Genomic DNA, 18,468 nt, shown 5'->3' on the forward strand with positions numbered 1-18,468 from the left:
CAGATGACCCTGCTCCTGGGAGAAAAACCTAGGAAAGTGCACGGAACACTAGATCAGTCCTGTGATAATATTACTTCAACATCCCTCCCCCAAAACACTGGGGTCAGTAAACCATACACTGTGATTAGAAGCTAGAGCTGCCAGTCACAAAACTACCTCCTCTCTCCCTGACCCTGGTGTTTTCCTTATATGGAGAGCATGCAGAGAAATTTAGTAATTTTTGGAGACACACTGACTGTGTTCCTCTGAATCTAAAATCTTCAGGAGTGTTCACCATCGGACCACTTCAGAGCAGCCTGCTTTTTGACAGTAACAGAAAGGTAACTAAAAGGCAGTGTTTCAGTTCAGCAATTAACCACTAATAACCTGCTGATGTGAATGGGACACGGACTTTCTCTGGATTGTGGCCCAAATAAACATGCTTTAAGTATCCATGACCCAAAATATACTGTTGCTTACCATTACTACACCAACTGCCTTGAATGCTCTGAAGCTGAAATGTAAAGTTTGTTTTCAAGTAAACACGTTCAATGCTTATGGCCATGCAACATTAATGAAAAGTAACAGACACAAATTAATAAAGTTTTACTTTTAATAATTTTCTTAGTCAAAAGTGTAGCTTTGAAAACCTCTAGCTATTTGTGAAATCTGAAAAAGCTGGGGAGCAACCTCACTTTGAACAACACTTTTTAAAGCTGTAGTCTGGCTGATATGTTTCCAATCTCTTCTTCACCAAATAAAACAGTGCCATTTAAAAAAAAACAGGAGGAAAAAGAAGGCAAGCTTAAAAAAAGTATTAATGGATGTACCGTAGCTTTGCACTTTGATTTTAAGGAGGAGAAAACGGGAATAAAGTTTCTTGTACAGTAAACCAAACCATGAAATAAACCAAAATTCTTAGAAAACCACTGTAATTAGAATATAATTTGTATTCTTTATCAACCTTTGAAACCTAAGGAAAATAAGGTTGCCACCTTACCTTTTTAGGGAGCAGTGTACCTGGCTGTACGCAGCTCAGTCTCTCCCAACTTTTCTATCCACTCCTTGTGCTGTTCTGTTTTCTGCTTATAACAAATAGTCAAGTCTTGCCACCTCCTTGGGCAAATTGCAGAAAACAAGCTTTGAATTTTAGAAGTCAGAGTAAACAGAACAGAAAGACAGCAGATAAAGCTGAACTCTTACCTAGGAAGTAAACATATAGTCCCAACCAAGGGGGGGCAAAGGCATCTTTTTTCATTTTTTTCTGACCCACCCCCTGTCTTCCAAAAGCAAGATGGCAATCTTAATAGAAAAGGGATGCTAAATCTTTTAAATAACTTAAAAATCTGTGTTTTTTATTATAAAGCAGCAAAAAACATTTTCCTCTGCAGAAAGAACTGTTAGGAAACACCAATGTAAATCACTGTTCAAAGAAGAAGGAGAAAAGAACACCTGCTAGTTTTCAATTTCACAATAAAGTCAAAACTATTTTAGAGCTATTCTTTAACCTCATCAGTACTGTCTGAAGAAGATTCTTTGGCATCTTCAGTCTCTCTGTTGCTTTCCTCTTGATTTAGGTTTTCATTTTCTGATTTGGTCCCATTAAGCAAAGAATTGTCACCATTCACAAATCCATTTGCTTCTCCACCAATGGTTTCCTCAATCTTTAAGTCCTCTTGCTCCTCTGTCTCTTCCTCCAAGTTTCTCAAGACAATTGGGAGTCTTGAGTCTGCCACAGTGTTCTCCAGCAAGGCGATATTGCTCTCTTCATACTTTGGGAGGAGAGCTCCTTCTGCCATTTGTTTACTGTAGTATTCTCTGTTGGCAGCTGCACTCGTGACTGCTTTCTCCAAAATTTCTTTCTCGCCTAAACGCAATTTAATAGCCATTGTGGCATTACAGGCAAGGTCGTGTGTGTCTAAAAAGGATTTGTCCTCCTAAAAGGGCAAAGGAGGGGGAATAAAACACAATGCATTTATCAAAATTTAAGCATGACTTCGGCTGTACATCTGTAAGTGGCATATGCCATCAGATTTATATTATGATGTATTGATCATAACATCACTGCCATCATGTACATCAGCCTTCCCCAACCTGATGCTCTCCAGATGTTTGGACTTCAACTCACAGCACTCCAGCCAGCATGGCCAATTATCAGGAATGCTGAGGAATTGTCGTAAAAAATATCTAGAGGGCAGCAGGTCAGGGAAAGATGATATACACAGCATGAAGAAAAAGCTGGTCCCTGCCTCAAGGAGCTTCTGATCCAAAACTTGACAAAGCTGTATGTATTTTAGACTTTGCTGCAGTTGGAAATGAACAATGGGGGAACGAGCTAAGGATTTCATTAAAGAAGTGGCTGTTGAGGTGTACTATGAAGGGAGAAAGGTGGGATTATGAAGATACTACAGGCATGAGTGGCAGCAAGGGAGAACAGACAGCAGGTAACATTCAGCATGAGATGGTCTCAGAATCATGGAGTTAGTGGAGGACTAGCAAAGGAGATGTTTGAAATTCAAAGAATCTCTTTAAGAATACGCAAGAGTTTCCATGTCCATGGTGATACTTCAGAGTAGTTACCCTAAGATTGTCTGAGAAGTGCTTATAAATCAAAAGTAAGCATAAACAAACCTTATCTTCTTCCCCCTCCCCAACTATGCAAAGAAGCAGTAAGAAATTGTTTTTACAACTCCCAAGTTTCAAATATGGTTATAAAGTGGCTCAAGGCTGCTGTCAGGAAAACAAAGCATGAAACCCAGCATGTGTTCTCAGAATTATGGCCCATGACCAACTCAGATCCACTTTCGAAATCAAAGGCTAAATACAACCTACAGTGTCGCAGTAAGGTAATGAGTTTGTACATCTTTAAACATCTCTTAGGCAGAGGAAGAGAGGCCAGAGTAATCACAGGAAGGGTAACTCATTACTAGTATTCGGGAGATTAGATCAGGAAAAGTGAAGCTTATTAGTATGTGAAAGTGCATGCTTTTAGAACTCTTACTGAAACAGTTGTCTTGTAGGTTTTCAATAGGAGAGATGCTCTGGCTTCCAGGAATGTCCAAAGTTTCACCTCATTGTCCCAGCTCACTGGAAATTCAGAATTGCCAAGAGTGAAGATTCGGTCAATTGCATGCTCTCCTATCAAGTGTTCCTTCAGCTCATCTGCCAGGAGGAGAAAGTACAATCAGCAATTATTCCATTTATTCTAGCTACTGACACAGCTAAATAGTGTGAATAGTGTTTTTCCCTTCCAAACTTCCTGTTGTTCAAAGAAAAAGCTCCAAACTATACTGCAGTACACCCAGTAATTGTACCATTTATTTTGTTCACCAATAAGGCAAACATCATGATCTACGTTTGTTCTGAAGTAGGAGCCACTAGTTCAAAGAGACTTACTCCCAGACTGCTGCCCAAGAAGGTCTCACCACTGACAGAGAGGTGAACAGCTGGTTCACTATTGCACTTATCTTCACAATTTACCTTCCTTCTCATTACAGCATCTCTTTGAGGCTGGAAAAGTTGAATAAAAACCATGCAGGATATATTTTAGTTTCTAAACTAGGCTTGTAAACAGCTACTCACTCTGGCAAGAAATACTTTCCACTAGACAGTCAGGAAGGGGAACTTTTGCAAAGTATGCCATAAACTGATTTTTTTTTTTGTGGACCAGTAACTTTTTTGGATTTGTCTGTAAGACTGAAATTCCCACAGCCCCATTTCATAATTTGGACCTCAAAACAATATAACAAATCAGATACAAATCTATTTTGTTTGTTTTTACCTTCAGTCATACAAAATACTCTAAGGAAAGCCAGAAGCTGAGCAGAGATCGGAGGCTCCGTTGAGTGCAAGGCAAAAACACTGGAACTAAAAAAAAAAAAGGGGGGGGGGAGGAATGAGAAGTCAATCTATAGTAGCTTGATCATCTAATATGAAAAGCCTTAATTTATAATAGTTATTCTTGTCGTGGAGATATAAAGGGTCAATCCAATTTCTGTGCATTAAACTGAAGCTATTCCAACATCTCCAAGATAAAAGTCGAACAATTTCTCCTCTATAATAGGCCACTAAAATATTACTATTAAAATGTGTGCATGCCTTCAGTTGTCACCGTGTAAAACCTACACAAATCTCATTTCCAAACTTCAAACTGTGAGCAGTGCTCCTAGGACATACTGAGTGTCAGTAATTATTGAAAAATTCATTAGAAGAAATCCTATTCAATTTAGTAAGAGGGCCGGCAATCCAGCCCCAAAACAGCGACTGCATATCATAAAATAGCTTGAATTAAAAGGATTATGGCTCAAAAGTAACACAATGTATTTGAATTTATGGTTCAAAAATGAAGGATGTTGGAAGCAGTAAAGGTCACAAATAGACCACGACAGCACTTCTATAATGAAGGGAAGCAGAGAGTAAAAATAGCAAACTGGCCCCCTCCCCAAATAGATAATTAAGTGATTTTAAGGATGCTTGCAAACATGCTTTATAACAGGTAAACATGTTTTATAGCAGCAATTTAAGAAAAATATATAGGAGGGAGATATTAGACTTCACCTACATTACTGAACAACAGTTATGCTATAATGTTCTACTGGACTTTAAAGCTTGAAATATTTCAAGATAAAAGCAGTCTCTTTCAGTTTGACTTACGTTGGGATGCCAGCGCGAGCTAAGACCTCTGCCTTCATAGCATACAGCCTGTCACTTTTACTCACTCCAAGCTTTATTTTCACTCTGTCATGTGAATTATTATCAAAGAAAAACCCACTGTGGATCACAAATTCAGCATTTGACCGAGTGCCATAAAAAATGTAAATCTAGGAGGATGAAAAGAGAAGTGAAGGGACAGAAAAATAGCTTAGGATCAACTCTTGGAATGACAAATTGCACATTAGACCAAACCCCACCCCCCAATACTATAGCACTGCAAAACACAATGCTTGTGAAAACGCTACCTTTAAACAATACACAATGCAAATTTTAACCCCACAAAAGTGCTTTTGCTTAGACTTTTGACACTGGTCAAAGCCTCAATAGATTTCTGTTCTGGACTAGCACATTTAGACCTCTATCTGCATGTGTCTAACGCTCTTCTATTGGCTGCCTTCAGAACAGCACACAGCACCAGAATCCGAGAGCAACGGAGTTCAGACACAAGTGCAGTCCAGTACCATGAACTGAGCAGAGTGGCTTTACCAAGAGAGTAAGGTTTGTTGTGATCAATTCTAAACAAATAAGAGAGAACAATTTTAAGCCATGATTTCTGGTTCATATGTAATAAGCCAGCTGGAAATTCTGTCACCTTATCCTGGCTGCAAGTGATGAGGAAAAGGGAGGTGAGTGTGCAAGCACAACGCTTTGCTCAGGTTAATTTAGGCTTATCCACAGAGGGCTAAACATTGTTTTAGCATTTTGTGCAAACCAGCCCATTGTAAACTTATGTGAACTGCCCACTTCACATTCTTGTGACAGCATAGAGTATCAGCAGCAGAACAAACAGTTCTTTATACTCCATAGCTGGTGTCTCCAGAAATTAACGGTCAACATGCAATACCGGACATGTGTCTCGGAGATATTAGAACGGAATGCTGAAGACAGATATTGATAGCTGTTAAAAGCAGCTATATATCCCTTGGAAAATGGATTCTGACAGCTGAATTGGTTAGTGACATCATCTTTTATTTTCTGGACAGGTAAGTGGTAAGAAGTCAGGAAGTTGTGGAATGAGAATAAAATAATGTCAAATACCAAGATGCTGAACAAACAATGATTGTCCAACTGATGATGTTCAGGTCAGGTCTCACCCAAGATACATGTACCTTTCTACCAATCTACTATCATTCACAGCATAAAATGGTTGCGTTACTTATGGCGAAAGGGTAAGGCTGCTTTAGATGGAGAAAGACCATTCTTCTTCCTTTGCACTGACAAATGTAGTTTCTATTATGACTTAGAAAATGCTTCTATGTTTTTAACAACCTATTTGTAAGGGAGGTCTCAAAGGAAAATTCTAGTGCAAGTTAGCAATACTCATGAAGCTAAATTAAAATTGTTTATATTTACTAAGTAGCCAGGCAACTGTAGAAACCACATTTCTTTAAAGCAGCTATACATGCAGGGCCTCTACATACAGAGTTTCAAATAGTAAATGACACACACACACTTCTCGAGATTACCTGTTCATCAGGCTTAAAATCTTGAAGTGCTACACACTCACAACGGTCATCTTCTAAGTTGTAGCCTGTAGTAATCTAGTAAAGAGAGAGAGAGGGGGGGGGGAGAAACAACGTTCTTAGCATTTATGGTTTACCTTATTTTCAGGAACCTGCTTTTCCTTCAAAAGGACCATAATCTAAAACTTTTTAAAAATCAGAAGCAGTTTCTAAGGGTGCACACATACTATCCTTCGACAAAGCAAACAAACCAAGCGCCTCTCTATTTTTATTAACCCCCAGAAGAAGAAAACATGGTCCTTTCCTCAATGACTAATAAGAAAGCAGCAGCTAGAGAGCATTTACCAGCATGCTCACTCTCCTCTTGCCTTAGCTTGTACTCTGGGCATGGAGAGCATCTCTGCTAGAGCCATTGTTGCTCACTTGCTTTCCTTCCGTGGCTCCTTTCCCCACTGCAAATGGACTGACACTCCTACTTCCACAGCTTGTGGGAAGCTCCTGACCAGGAGCTACAATCCATTAACTCAGAGGAAAGCAGCATTAGCAGAGGGTGAGTGAGCAATGATGGCTCTAACGAAGATGTTCTCCATGCCCAGCGTACTCGGTAGAGCACAGGGCAAACACTTATGCTAGGAAGCATTCTTCAGTTTCTGTCACCTACATAATATATAGGCAAAAGGAAGTTTGATTACACATGTTCCCGCATTAGAACGGGTAATGTGGGAATGAGTCCTAATTAACTTTAAACCTCTGCATTACAAATGATGGGGAAAGTCTACTTGAGGTTTGTTCAGAAAGCTGTGCCCTTTTAGACCACTTCTTGCTGATCCTTAGCTAACCCATACTGGTACAGAGCAGGGAAGGCCTCTTCTCAGATGTTGCCTGCTATGACATGTGCATTATCATCTAAATACGAAGGAAGTAATGTGTCGTTAAGTTTCTAGTCTCTCCCATGAGGCACTCTTCAGCATTGCACTAAAAGAACTAGATTCTTTGCCACAAACTTCAACTCTCAATGCATTTTTCATCTCTCTAAATCAAAAGGAGGGGTGGATAACTGTGAATCTTTGGGGGATCCTCTCTTCAGAGTACTCCAATTAACTTGCAAATAATCCCTTTATTTGAAATTTAGATAATTATTCTTAGATTCTGAAGGGATTTTATTGTAGGAACAGTCAAAGAGGAAGGAGTTGCCACTTAACCATATTTCTTTTAAAAATCATGAAGGCTAAAGAGACTCACATTAACATGAGAAATCCCACAATGCGATTTTCATAAAATTGCAATGTTCTTGAACAATCATGTTATGCAACACAGAAAACATACCAACAAGTAAAAGCATATTATTCAGACACAGTAGTGTCATGGAACTGTAAGGTGAAACCAAATGCTAGAAGCGCTTTCAATTGGGCTGCAATGTTTAGTCAATATTAAATATATTTATTTCAAAACGTTTATATCCACCCTAGTCTCCAAAGACTTCTAGGAAGTTCACAAAAAAAGAAAAAGAAAATTTAAACATTAAAAACATGCCTTTAGAACATAAAACACAAAACAGCAGTGGAAAGACACAACACACAGCAATGAAAAGTATTCAAAATATATATTACAAAAACAGGCTAGAGTCATACAACACACTAACCCACAATGGATTATCATGTTGTCTGAATGAAGCACGTTTTCCGCAGGGTGAGTTATTGTGTTGTTAGAAAGCAGAATGTTTTCTGCAAGGTGGGTTATTGTGTTGCCTGAACACAGCACTTTTTCGGCAAGGTGGCTTGTTAACCATGCAGTGTGGTTTATTTTTTCCTGAACAAGCCACCTGGAGACCCCATGGCTTGTTGTTCAGGGTGGTTAACAAGCCACACTGCATGGGTAACTAGCAACCCTGCAGAAAACATTCTGTGTTCAGACTACACAATAAAACATCCTGCAGAAGATGGGCTGTGTTCAAGTAACATGATATCCAATGGTTCAACAACAAACCATACTGGGTGTGTTACCATGTTGTGTGAACCCAGTCGTAGACTAGTCAAAACAGCAAGTAAATTTACCCACTAAAAATTACCTTCCTTAAAAGGAAGGTCTTCACCAACTTCCAGAAAGTTTTTAAGTGAAGAGGTAAAATGGGCCTCTGTTGAGCCTAGGATTTTAAATATTTGATTAATCAGGTAAAGGAGGTTTTTTTATAAATTATTTTTAAGTACTTGAAAAACTGCCATTCAGTGTCAAGAATAGTTAGCTAAGTGGACCAATGGTCTGACTCAGTATAAGGCAGCATCCTATGTTCCTAAGAGGCACCACTTCTATCTCACAGAGTAGAGAATGCCTCTTCTTAGACTTTGCTTGCTGTGGCACATGTATCATCATCAAAAAACCAAAAAGAGGAGATCATCCAGGTCAGGACAGGAAAAAGGGGAGAAACAGGTTCTCAGGATGCTTAAAATCCTTTATTCAAAGCCCAACGCCTTCCTCGGGGTTGATAAGAGATGTCTGCAGAAATACTCCTAGCAAGGTGATCATCTCCTTTGATAATCGATGGCAACTGACATCTCTTATCAACCCTGCCCCCGAGGAAGGCCTTTGAAAGAACACAAACCAAAACGTGTTGGACTTTGAAATAAAGTATTTTAAGCATCCTGAGAACCTGTTTCTCCCCTTTTTTCTGTCCCCACATGTATCACCATCTACATACAAAGGGAATACAGTATTGTGAACCCCTTAGGATTGTCATATATTTCCAACCTAAAATGTTACTAGATCTTAATCTAACCCCATAATCCTAGATAAAGAACAATAGATAACCTGATTAAACAAATGACATACAAACATGATGCTTTCCCAACATTCATGTACTTACAAGTGATTCAACAGAGAATATTCATGTATGGAAAAAGTACATGGGCCTTTAGATTCAGCACCTGGTAGCACCCCCTTGAGCAGCAACAACTTCAAGTAATTGTTTCCTGTAACTGTTACCCAGATTCTCACTTCAGTTTTGAGGAATTTGGGCCCATTCCTTCTTACAGAACTACTTCAAGTCAGTGACATTTGGGGGCTTCCTTGCATGAACAGTTCACTTCAGGTCCTGCTGCAACATTTTGATGGGGCTTAGGTCTGGACTTTGACTAGGCCATTCTAAAACATTGAGTTTCTTCTTCCGCAGTCATTCTTTTGTAGATCTGCTTGTATGTTTAGCATCATTGTCTTCTTGCATGACTCACTTTCAGTTCAGGTTCAGCTCAAGAACGGAGAGCCTGACATTATCCTCCAGAAACTCACTGACCGCAAACCCCCAGGTCCTGAGACAGCAAAGAAGGCCCAAACCATCACATTCCCACCGCCATGCTTGAAGTTCTTCTGTTCGAACTCAAGTGTTTGTTTTGCCAAAAATAACGTTTCCCATTGAGGCCAAAATGTTCTAACTTTGACTCCTCTGTGCAAAAAATATTGTTTCAGAAGTCCTGGGATTCATCTATGGGATCTTTAGCGAACTTCCGACAGGCAGCAGTATTCTTTTTTCTCAGAGAGCAGTGGTTTTTTCCCTGGCTATCCTCCCATTCTTGTTCAATCTTTTTCTGATTGTTGGGTCATGAACACTCACATTAGACAAGGGAAGAGTCACCTGCAGATCCTTGGACATTACTTGGGGTTCTTTTTGTTTTCCTGGCTTGTTCTTGGAAAGATTTTGGTAGGACAACCGCTCCTAGGTAGAGTGATTGTGATCTTGAACTGTCTCCATTTGTAAACTATCTGTCTGACATTGAATTGGTGGAGCCCCAAATACTTAGGAATGGTTTTGTAACCCTTTCTACACAGATAAGCAGCAACAGCTGCTTTTATGAGATCCAAAGAAATCTTTTGATTGTGGCATGACATTTTTCCACACCACAAGGTGAAGTCCAAACTCACCAAGTTTCTGATTTTTTAATAGGGTGTGACCTCCCAAACTCACTGCTGAAATTTTACCTAATTACTTAAAACACCTGATACGAATTATTCACTTTATCTGAGCTGATGCAACCAGGAGTTCACTTACTTTTGGACATACCCTGATTCATAAGTAGTCATTGTTTGCCTAATGTATACATCATTTTATTTCACAAGACACAAAATTGGTTAATATAAACTCTACTGGATTTAGAAAAAAGTCTGGTTTTGATTGATGAAAGCTATCATGGTAAAATTATGGAATATCCGTAATTATCATTAGGGTTCACAAACTTTTTCTCACCACTTGTATGCTTCATATTTTTCATATGCAGATTTAAATGATTAACTCATTGATTTATCAACGAAAACTTTTTTAATTGGGTGACAGTCCTATTTTTAGGTGCTTCAATGTTCTTTGTGAGCTTATTATATTTTTAATACACCCAGTAACAGACGTTCCCTGGGCAAATTATGAAAAGCTTAATATGTATGTGCATATTATATATTTCTGGCTGGTTTTATGGCGTGTGTAACTTGCCTGTGCGCCTTCATTTTTACTTTTCCCCCCACTACACATTTTTCAGTCTTGATTTATTTTCCCTAGATAGCTCTCTGAAGTCTGTTATTTTTCTGTAGGGCTTTCAAATCATTTAGAGGGCAATCCTATAGTCTTGGGGAGGATCTCCCAGGGGCCACAGGATTGTGTGAATTTTCCTCTCCAACACTGTAGATGGCTCTGACTTGAGAGAGGAAAATATGAGCACGTACTTCCTCTCCAAACCACCATGAAACCTCTACAGTAGCCTCCTCCCTGAGGTTGGCACTCTAAGCTTGGTGAGGGTAGTGGATCTTCCAGATCTACAGCCTTCCTAGCCCATAACAACACCCATAAGATGGAGAACATCAAGACCAGCTCTGGAGGTCATCTAAGTCAAGGGGTGGGGAAGTCCTGCAGAGGGGGAAATGGAATGTCAAAATCAGCTCTGCCATTACTTCTGCCCTGCCAATGAGAACCTGGCAGGGCTTTGAAAATGTCAGCTGCTCCAATCTTGGATGTCTGATCAGCGGAGGCTTGACAAGCATTGGATTGCTGTCTTAATGCAGTTCCATTTCCACAATAACACTTAGGGCATCTCCGTACAATGACCAGGTTTGGACATCACATCATGGCTTGTCGTGGGTTATTTAACCTATGACGAGCCACGGTGCACACAGGCAGCAAGTTCAACCCCTGCTTGGGGGTTGTCATCTCATGTAAACCCGGTGAGTGTGGGGTATGTGAGAGTTAAACAATCCTTGCATAACCCTAAAACAGACAATAGGTTGTTTAACCTCCTAATAACCCAAGCTCACCAAGTTCACACAATGCGAAGAAACACCAAGTGGGGATTGCATATTCAAAATAATCCACGGTGGGCTGTTGTGTCATGTGAACAATCCCAGTGACTGAGAATTCCTACTCACCCCCCACCCTCATTTTACCCATTGCATGCATGGTGCTCCCAAATGCATCTTCAGTGTCATAAACTTGCTATCTATATCCTTCAACTGTATTTTACCAAAGATCACCCCCAATTTCCTGTTCTCCCTAGCATATAACTGGCTCTTGGGGACAGGAACAGCCCTACTATTAAGCAGAGTGAAGCAGCAGCCTCAGGCTGCAGATTTGGGCTGTCATGGAAGGGCAGCGCCAGCACACTGTTAGTTACTTAATGTGTTACTATTGTAGTTTTATTGTCAAAGATGAGAGAGTTGCTTGTGGGATTTTCTGCCTCATGTGCCAGAATAACTAGATGCCAACCTTCATATTTAGATGTGCTGCAGGGTCTTTTAAAGTATGTGGTTGCTGGATGGCCATTCTTGCCAGTGCTGAGGATGAATGCCCTGTAAGGCTGATAACTACTGGAAGTCCATGCTGAATTTTAAAAAAACCCTGCAATAAACCTATTTCTCTCTCCTTTCCACCCCCACTTGCAATGGTGGAAATGTTTCCCCTCTTCAAGGCTTCTTGTGATTCTTTTCTTCACATTGTTTGATTTATTTAAACTATTACTGAATAAGAGCAAAACTTGAAATGTAAGCATATTAGATTTTTAAAGTTCTACAAATCTGATTTTCCTTTTCCTGCCACAGGTTGTTGCCCCTATAGGGACTGGCAGCATAGTCTTAGTTAATCCCCAGCACAGACACTCAGGGAAAATGCAACAGGGAGGAAAGAGGTGAGGAAAGAGAATGCCAAAGCCAAGGGCTCTGAACCATGGGAAAATCCAAAGAGTTAATGGACAGTTCTGACTGTGAGTTCAGACCTGCATTTCTTCAAAGCCATAAGCACACTTCCTATTGCTCTCAACATTCATTAAGCTCCAGAGAAACATTCCCTTCTACATTATGGGGAAGCGACAAGTAACTAATAACCAAGTTAGAACAGAAAAATATATGAGGGTATGATCAAAATGATACATTAGGAAGAAATATTTAATTAAAATGCAAACTTTTTGCTTCATCCTCAGCTTAGCTTCCACATAGCTGGTGGAATATGTTCCTTTTGGCTGGTCCAACTTAACACCTTAGCTGCTGCAATTTGGATTAACCAAAATTTCTGAGTAGTCATCAAAGGCAGCCCCACATATACATTGGATTGCAGTCATTAATGTGGAGGTTACCAGAACGTGGACAACTGTGGCCAGGATATTTCTGTACAGGAGATGTTGCAGCTAGTACAACAGCTTTCGTTATGAGAAACACTGCATACCCCAGATGCCACTTTGGCCTCCAGTAACAAAGCACCCCAGACTATAAACTGATACTTTAGAACAAGGGCGAGCAACTTGTGGCCCTCCAGAGTCCCATCAGCCTTAGTGAGGGGTGATGGGAGTTGTAGGGCAAAACTTCTGGAGGGCCACAGGTTGCTTGCTACTGCCTTAGAGGGAGTGTAACCCCACCCAGAACAGGTTGAACACCAACATACCTGTCACACAAACCACCTACCAGCAAAATGCCCATTTTTATCAAGACTTAATTTCAGTTTATTGGTCCTCAGCCCAAATTTTACTGAACTCCAGACACCAGTAGAACACTTCTACTGCTTCACCTGAATTTGCACTGGAAAACGTATTTTTTTTTTTTGCAACTTAAGACTTTTATTTTAAAAGACTTACTGGTAAAAATATGGTTTGAGGTTAGCTGGCCTTTCTGCAGCAACCAATGAGCGAACATAAAGGGTGGTATCCAACAATGGCCTTGCACTAGAGGAAAGCCTCTCCGTTTGTGCACAGCAGGTCACCTTATTTTCATCAAATCCGCCTACCCAGTGCAGTTTCTAGCACCTCCTAAAAAGCTGCTCCTGGGGGTTGATAATCATAGGATCATAGAACAGTGGAGTTGGACAGGGCCTATAAGGCCATCAAGTCCAACCCCCCTGCTTATTGCAGGAATCTACCTTAAAGCATCCCTGACAGATGGCTGTCCAGCTGCTTCTTGAATGCCTCTAGTATGAGAGAGCCCATGACCTCCTTAGGCAATTGGTTACATTGTCATATTGCTCTAACAGTCAGGAAGTTTTTTCTGAAGTCCAGCCAGAATCTGGCTGCCTGTAACTTGAGCCCATTATTCCATGTCCTGCACTCTGGGATGATCAAGCAGAGATCTTGGCCCTCCTCTGTGGGACAACTTTTCAAGTATTTCAAGAGTGCTATCATGCCTCCCCTCAATCTTCTCTGCTCCAGTCTCTTCTTTCAGTCTCTCCTCATAGGGCTTTGTTTCCAGACCCCTGATCATCCTCGCTGCCCTCCTCTGAACATGCTGCAGCTTGTCTGCATCCTTCTTGAAGTGTGGTGCCCAGAACTGGACGCAATACTCAAGATGAGGCCTAACAAGTGCCAAATAAAGGGGAACTAGTACCTCACACAATTTGGAAGCTGTACTTCTATTAATGCTTCCCAAAATAGCATTTACTTATTTTCCAGCCACATCACTGTTGGCTCATATTCAGCTTGCAATCTACAACAATTCCAAGATCCTTCTCGTTTGTAGTATTGCTGAGCCAAGTATCCCCCATCCATGACCTTGGACTCTGTGGCTCTGTCTATAACTGGTTCGCCTCCTATCTAGAGGGTCGCTCTTTCAGCGTGTCGGCTAACGGCAGCTCGTCCTCCTCTTTTCCCCTTTCAGTTGGGGTTCCGCAAGGCTCGGTGCTTGGCCCGTTGTTGTTCTCTCTATACATGCTGCCCTTGGGTAAGCTTATCCAATCTCACGGCCTCCAATATCACCTGTATGCCGACGATACACAATTATATCTCTCATCTCCGGAACTTTCTCCTGATGTCCACGATCGTATCTCGGCATGTCTTTCAGATATCTCAGCCTGGCTGCTTCACCGTCGTTTGAAACTTAATATGGCAAAAACCGAACTGCTTGTTTTTCCTCCTAAACCTTCTCCTCACCTCTCATTCTCTCTTACTGTTAACGATGTCACGCTTACTCCGGTCAAGGAAGCTCGTAGTCTTGGCTTTATATTTGATTCCTCGCTCTCCTTTATTCCTCATATCGAGGCAGTAGCTAAATCCTGTCGTTTCTTCCTGTATAATATTGCCAGGATTCGACCATTTTTGTCTGTCTCTTCTGCCAAGACTCTCGTTCACGCACTGGTTATCTCTCGGTTGGACTACTGCAACCTTCTTCTCTCTGGCCTTCCCTCGTCTCACATCAGTCCGCTGGTCTCTGTCCACCACTCTGCTGCTAAGATCATCTTCTTGGCCCGCTGCTCTGACCATGTCACTCCACTTCTGAAATCTCTTCATTGGCTTCCAATTCACTCCAGAATCCAATATAAACTTCTCCTGCTGACCTTCAAAGCTTTTCACGGTCTAGCTCCTGTCTATCTCTCCTCTCTCATCTCACACTATTGCCCCGCTCGTGCTCTCCGCTCCTCTGATGCCATGCTTCTCACCTGCCCAAGGACCTCCACTTCCCTTACTCAGCTTCATCCTTTTTCTTCTGCTGCCCCTTACGCCTGGAACGCTCTTCCAGAACACTTGAGAACTACCAACTCAATCACAGCTTTTAAAACTCAGCTAAAAACTTTTCTTTTCCCTATAGCTTTTAAATGTTGAGTTTGTTCTGACTCTATACTGTTAGCCTCACCCTACCCAGTGCCTGTTTACACTTCCCTGTGCCTGTTTGCATTCTCTTTCCCTCCTTATTGTTTACTACAACTTTATTAGATTGTAAGCCTATGCGGCAGGGTCTTGCTATTTACTGTGTAATCTGTACAGCACCATGTACATTGATGGTGCTATATAAATAATAATAATAATAATAATAATAATAATAATAATAATAATAATAATAATAATGTGCATTTAGTTTCTTTTTCCTAGGCATTTAACTTGGCATTTATCCCTGTTATTTTCATCCCAGCGCTCCAGCCTATCAAGATCACTTTGAAGTTTGTTTCTGTCTTCCAGGGTATTAGCTATGCCACCCAATTTTGTGTCATCTGTAAATCTGATAAGCGTTCCCCGCACCTCTTCATACAAATCTTTAATAAAAATGTTGAAGAGCACTGGGACCAGGACTGAGCCCTGCGGTACCCCACTTGTTACCTCCCCCAGTTTGAGACAGTACCATTGACTAACACTCTTTGAGTACGATTCTGTAGCCAACTGTGGATCCACCTAATAGTTATTCCATCTAGCCCACTTCTAGCTAGTTTGTTAATCAGAATATCATGGGGCACTTTGACAAAAGCTTTGCTGAAGTCCAGATATATTATATCCACAGCATTCCCACAGTCCACAAGGGAGGTTACATGATCAAAACATGAGATCAGATTAGTCTGACAGGATTTGTTCTTGACAAATCCATGCTGGCTTCTAGTAATCACTGCATTGTTTTCAAGGTGCTTCCAAACTGACTTCTTTATAATCTGCTCCAAAATTTTCCCAGGGATGGATGTCAGACTGACTGGTCTGTAGTTCCCAGGTTCCTCCTTTTTGAAGATAGGGACGTTAGCCCTCCTCCAGTCGTCTGGCACCTCACCCATCTTCCATGATTTTGCAAAGATAATAGACAGTGGTTCTGAGAGTTCTTCTGCTAGCCCCTTCATTACTCTAGGATGCAGTTCATCGGGCCCTGGAGATTTGAACTCATTCAAAGAAATTAGGTGTTCCCAATTTCAATCTCAATTGAAATTAGGTGTTCCTAATTTCAATCTCAAACTGCAATTCTGCTCCCTCAATTTTTGCTTCACTATGTCCAGGTGGGTTATAGACCCTCTTTTTGGAGAAAACTGAGCCAAAGTAGAAATTGAACACTTCAGCCTTTTCTTTATCATCTGTTATCAATTTGCCGTCCTCATTAAGCAGTTGAGCCACCATTTCTTTCCTCTCTCTTTTACTACTCACGTATCTGAAGAAAGCCTTTTTATTGCTTTTTGCATCCCTTACTAATCTCAGCTCATTTTCAGCTTTAGCCTTCCTAACACCATTTCAGCACTTCTGTGCTACCTGCCTGTACTCTTCTTTTGTGGCCTGGCCTTGCTTCCACTTCCTATATGTATCCTTGTTTGTTTTCAGGTCATCTCTAAGCTTTTTGTGAAGCCAGATTGGTTTCTTCTGTTGTCTTCTATCTTTTTTCCTTGTTGGAATTGTTTGTAATTGTGCCTTTAAAATTTCCTTTTTTTATAACTCCCACCCATCATGGACTCCTTTTCTCATTAAGCTACTTGCCATGGTACCTTACTTATCATAGTTCTGAGTTTATTAAAATCAGCTTTCTTAAAATTCAGAGTACGTGCACGGCTACACTCATTTTTTGCTTCCTTTAAAATGAAGAATTCAGGTATGACATGGTGACTTTCCCCCAGAGTTCCCGTAACTGTCACTTTATCCACTAAGTCTTTTCTATTGCTCAGCATCAAGTCAAGGATAGCCAATCCTCTAGTTCCTTCCTCCACTTTCTGTAGGAGAAAGTTATCAGCCACACATCAGGAATTTCTTGGAAGGACCAGTTTTGGCAGAATTTGTCCCCCAAGAGATATTGGGGTAATTGAAGTCCCCCATCCCTACTACATCATATTTCCTTGAAACACTAGCAATTTGCTTTTCAAAAGTTTCATCCTCATCTTTCCTTGATCGGGTGGTCGGTAGTAGACTCTGACTATCATGCTCCTTTTATTCCTTGCCCCATTTATTTTAATCCAGATGCTCTCGATGGGTCTTCCAGGCTCATCCTCCTGTATTTCTGTGCAGGGGTAAGTATTTTTAACATATAGTGCAACTCCACCTCCCTTTCTATTTTTTTCTGTACTTTTTGAACAAGTTATATCCCTCAATTGCTATATTCCAGTCATGGGAGTCATCCCACAAGTTTCAGTTATACCTATCAAGTCGTATTTGCCTTCATATATTAAAGAGTTCAAGTTTGTTCTGTTTGTTTCCCATAGTCTGGGCATTAGTATATAGACATTGAAGACCATAGCCAGGCTTCATTCTTACATTGTTGTAGACGCTCTTTTTGGGCACTATTGGAGCTGTTCTCTGTACTGTGGTGCATGGGCCTTCATCCATTGTTGCCTCGAAGTTTACATCTCCCACCCACATAGAATTCAGTTTAAAGCCCTCTAGAACAGTATGGAATACTGTACAGAGGACTGGAGTAGGTAGCTGAGAGTGTTAAAAATTGGGTGCCCCATCTTGTGCAAGTGGTAGCATATTCCGTAAGTGCGAACCCACCAATTAGATATAAGCCATATGAACCAGGTGTACAGTAACAACACATAGTTTGAAGTCAGGAACCCACATCACCCTTTGTGGGGCAGGGGGTATAGTTTGCAAGTTCCTGCTCTAAGCCATAATGAAATTCAAAGCGATCAATAAATTAAACAAATTCATTGGAAATATGTTCATTGTAATCAACTCTGCTGAAAGAATCCAATTCACTGCTTAAAAATCCCCAGATCAGGGAGAAAAAGCTCTAGTTTGATCATGAACTGGATGTGGAAGATCTGAACAAGGCTTATTGTATTTAATTACGGAAAGGTACTTCAGAATTTATAATTTCTCACAGATAAGCTTAAACCCCCTCCCCAACATACATATCACTTTTTCAGAATTCATGGCCGCCTATGTCTTTAAATTACAGTGAACAAAGCATGTTTACCTGCCTCGATCCAGAGGGACAGGCAAGTAAGTATTATTATTATTAGGTTTCACATTTTGTTTCCAATTACATTTCAAATAAAGACTACAGCAGCTATTCCATCAGGTTAAAGCAGAGAGATGGGAAGGCTGGCCACTCCATCAGCTCTGCTGAGACACCAACTACATATGGCTCTTCCTCTCCTGAACTGTTTCCCTTCCAGTTTTTCATTAAAACTATT

General features: G+C 40.7%; 1 protein-coding gene across 1 annotated transcript in view; it reads right to left on the reverse strand.

Annotated features, from left to right (window-relative positions):
• Positions 1-574: 574 nt before the first annotated feature.
• The window catches only part of SETD3 (SET domain containing 3, actin N3(tau)-histidine methyltransferase), a 60,621-nt gene continuing 42,727 nt past the window's right edge, over positions 575-18,468 (reverse strand). The window contains exons 9-13 of the mRNA XM_063118023.1: positions 6,159-6,233; positions 4,633-4,799; positions 3,761-3,846; positions 2,981-3,141; positions 575-1,916 (exon numbers count right to left, since the gene is read on the reverse strand). Of these exons, the coding sequence (XP_062974093.1) occupies positions 1,476-1,916; positions 2,981-3,141; positions 3,761-3,846; positions 4,633-4,799; positions 6,159-6,233 (930 nt within the window). The 3' untranslated portion in view covers positions 575-1,475. The remainder of the gene's footprint in view (positions 1,917-2,980; positions 3,142-3,760; positions 3,847-4,632; positions 4,800-6,158; positions 6,234-18,468) is intronic.

The sequence above is a fragment of the Elgaria multicarinata genome, chromosome 2, assembly GCF_023053635.1.
Source record: "Elgaria multicarinata webbii isolate HBS135686 ecotype San Diego chromosome 2, rElgMul1.1.pri, whole genome shotgun sequence".
Classification (NCBI taxonomy): Eukaryota; Metazoa; Chordata; class Lepidosauria; order Squamata; family Anguidae; genus Elgaria; species Elgaria multicarinata.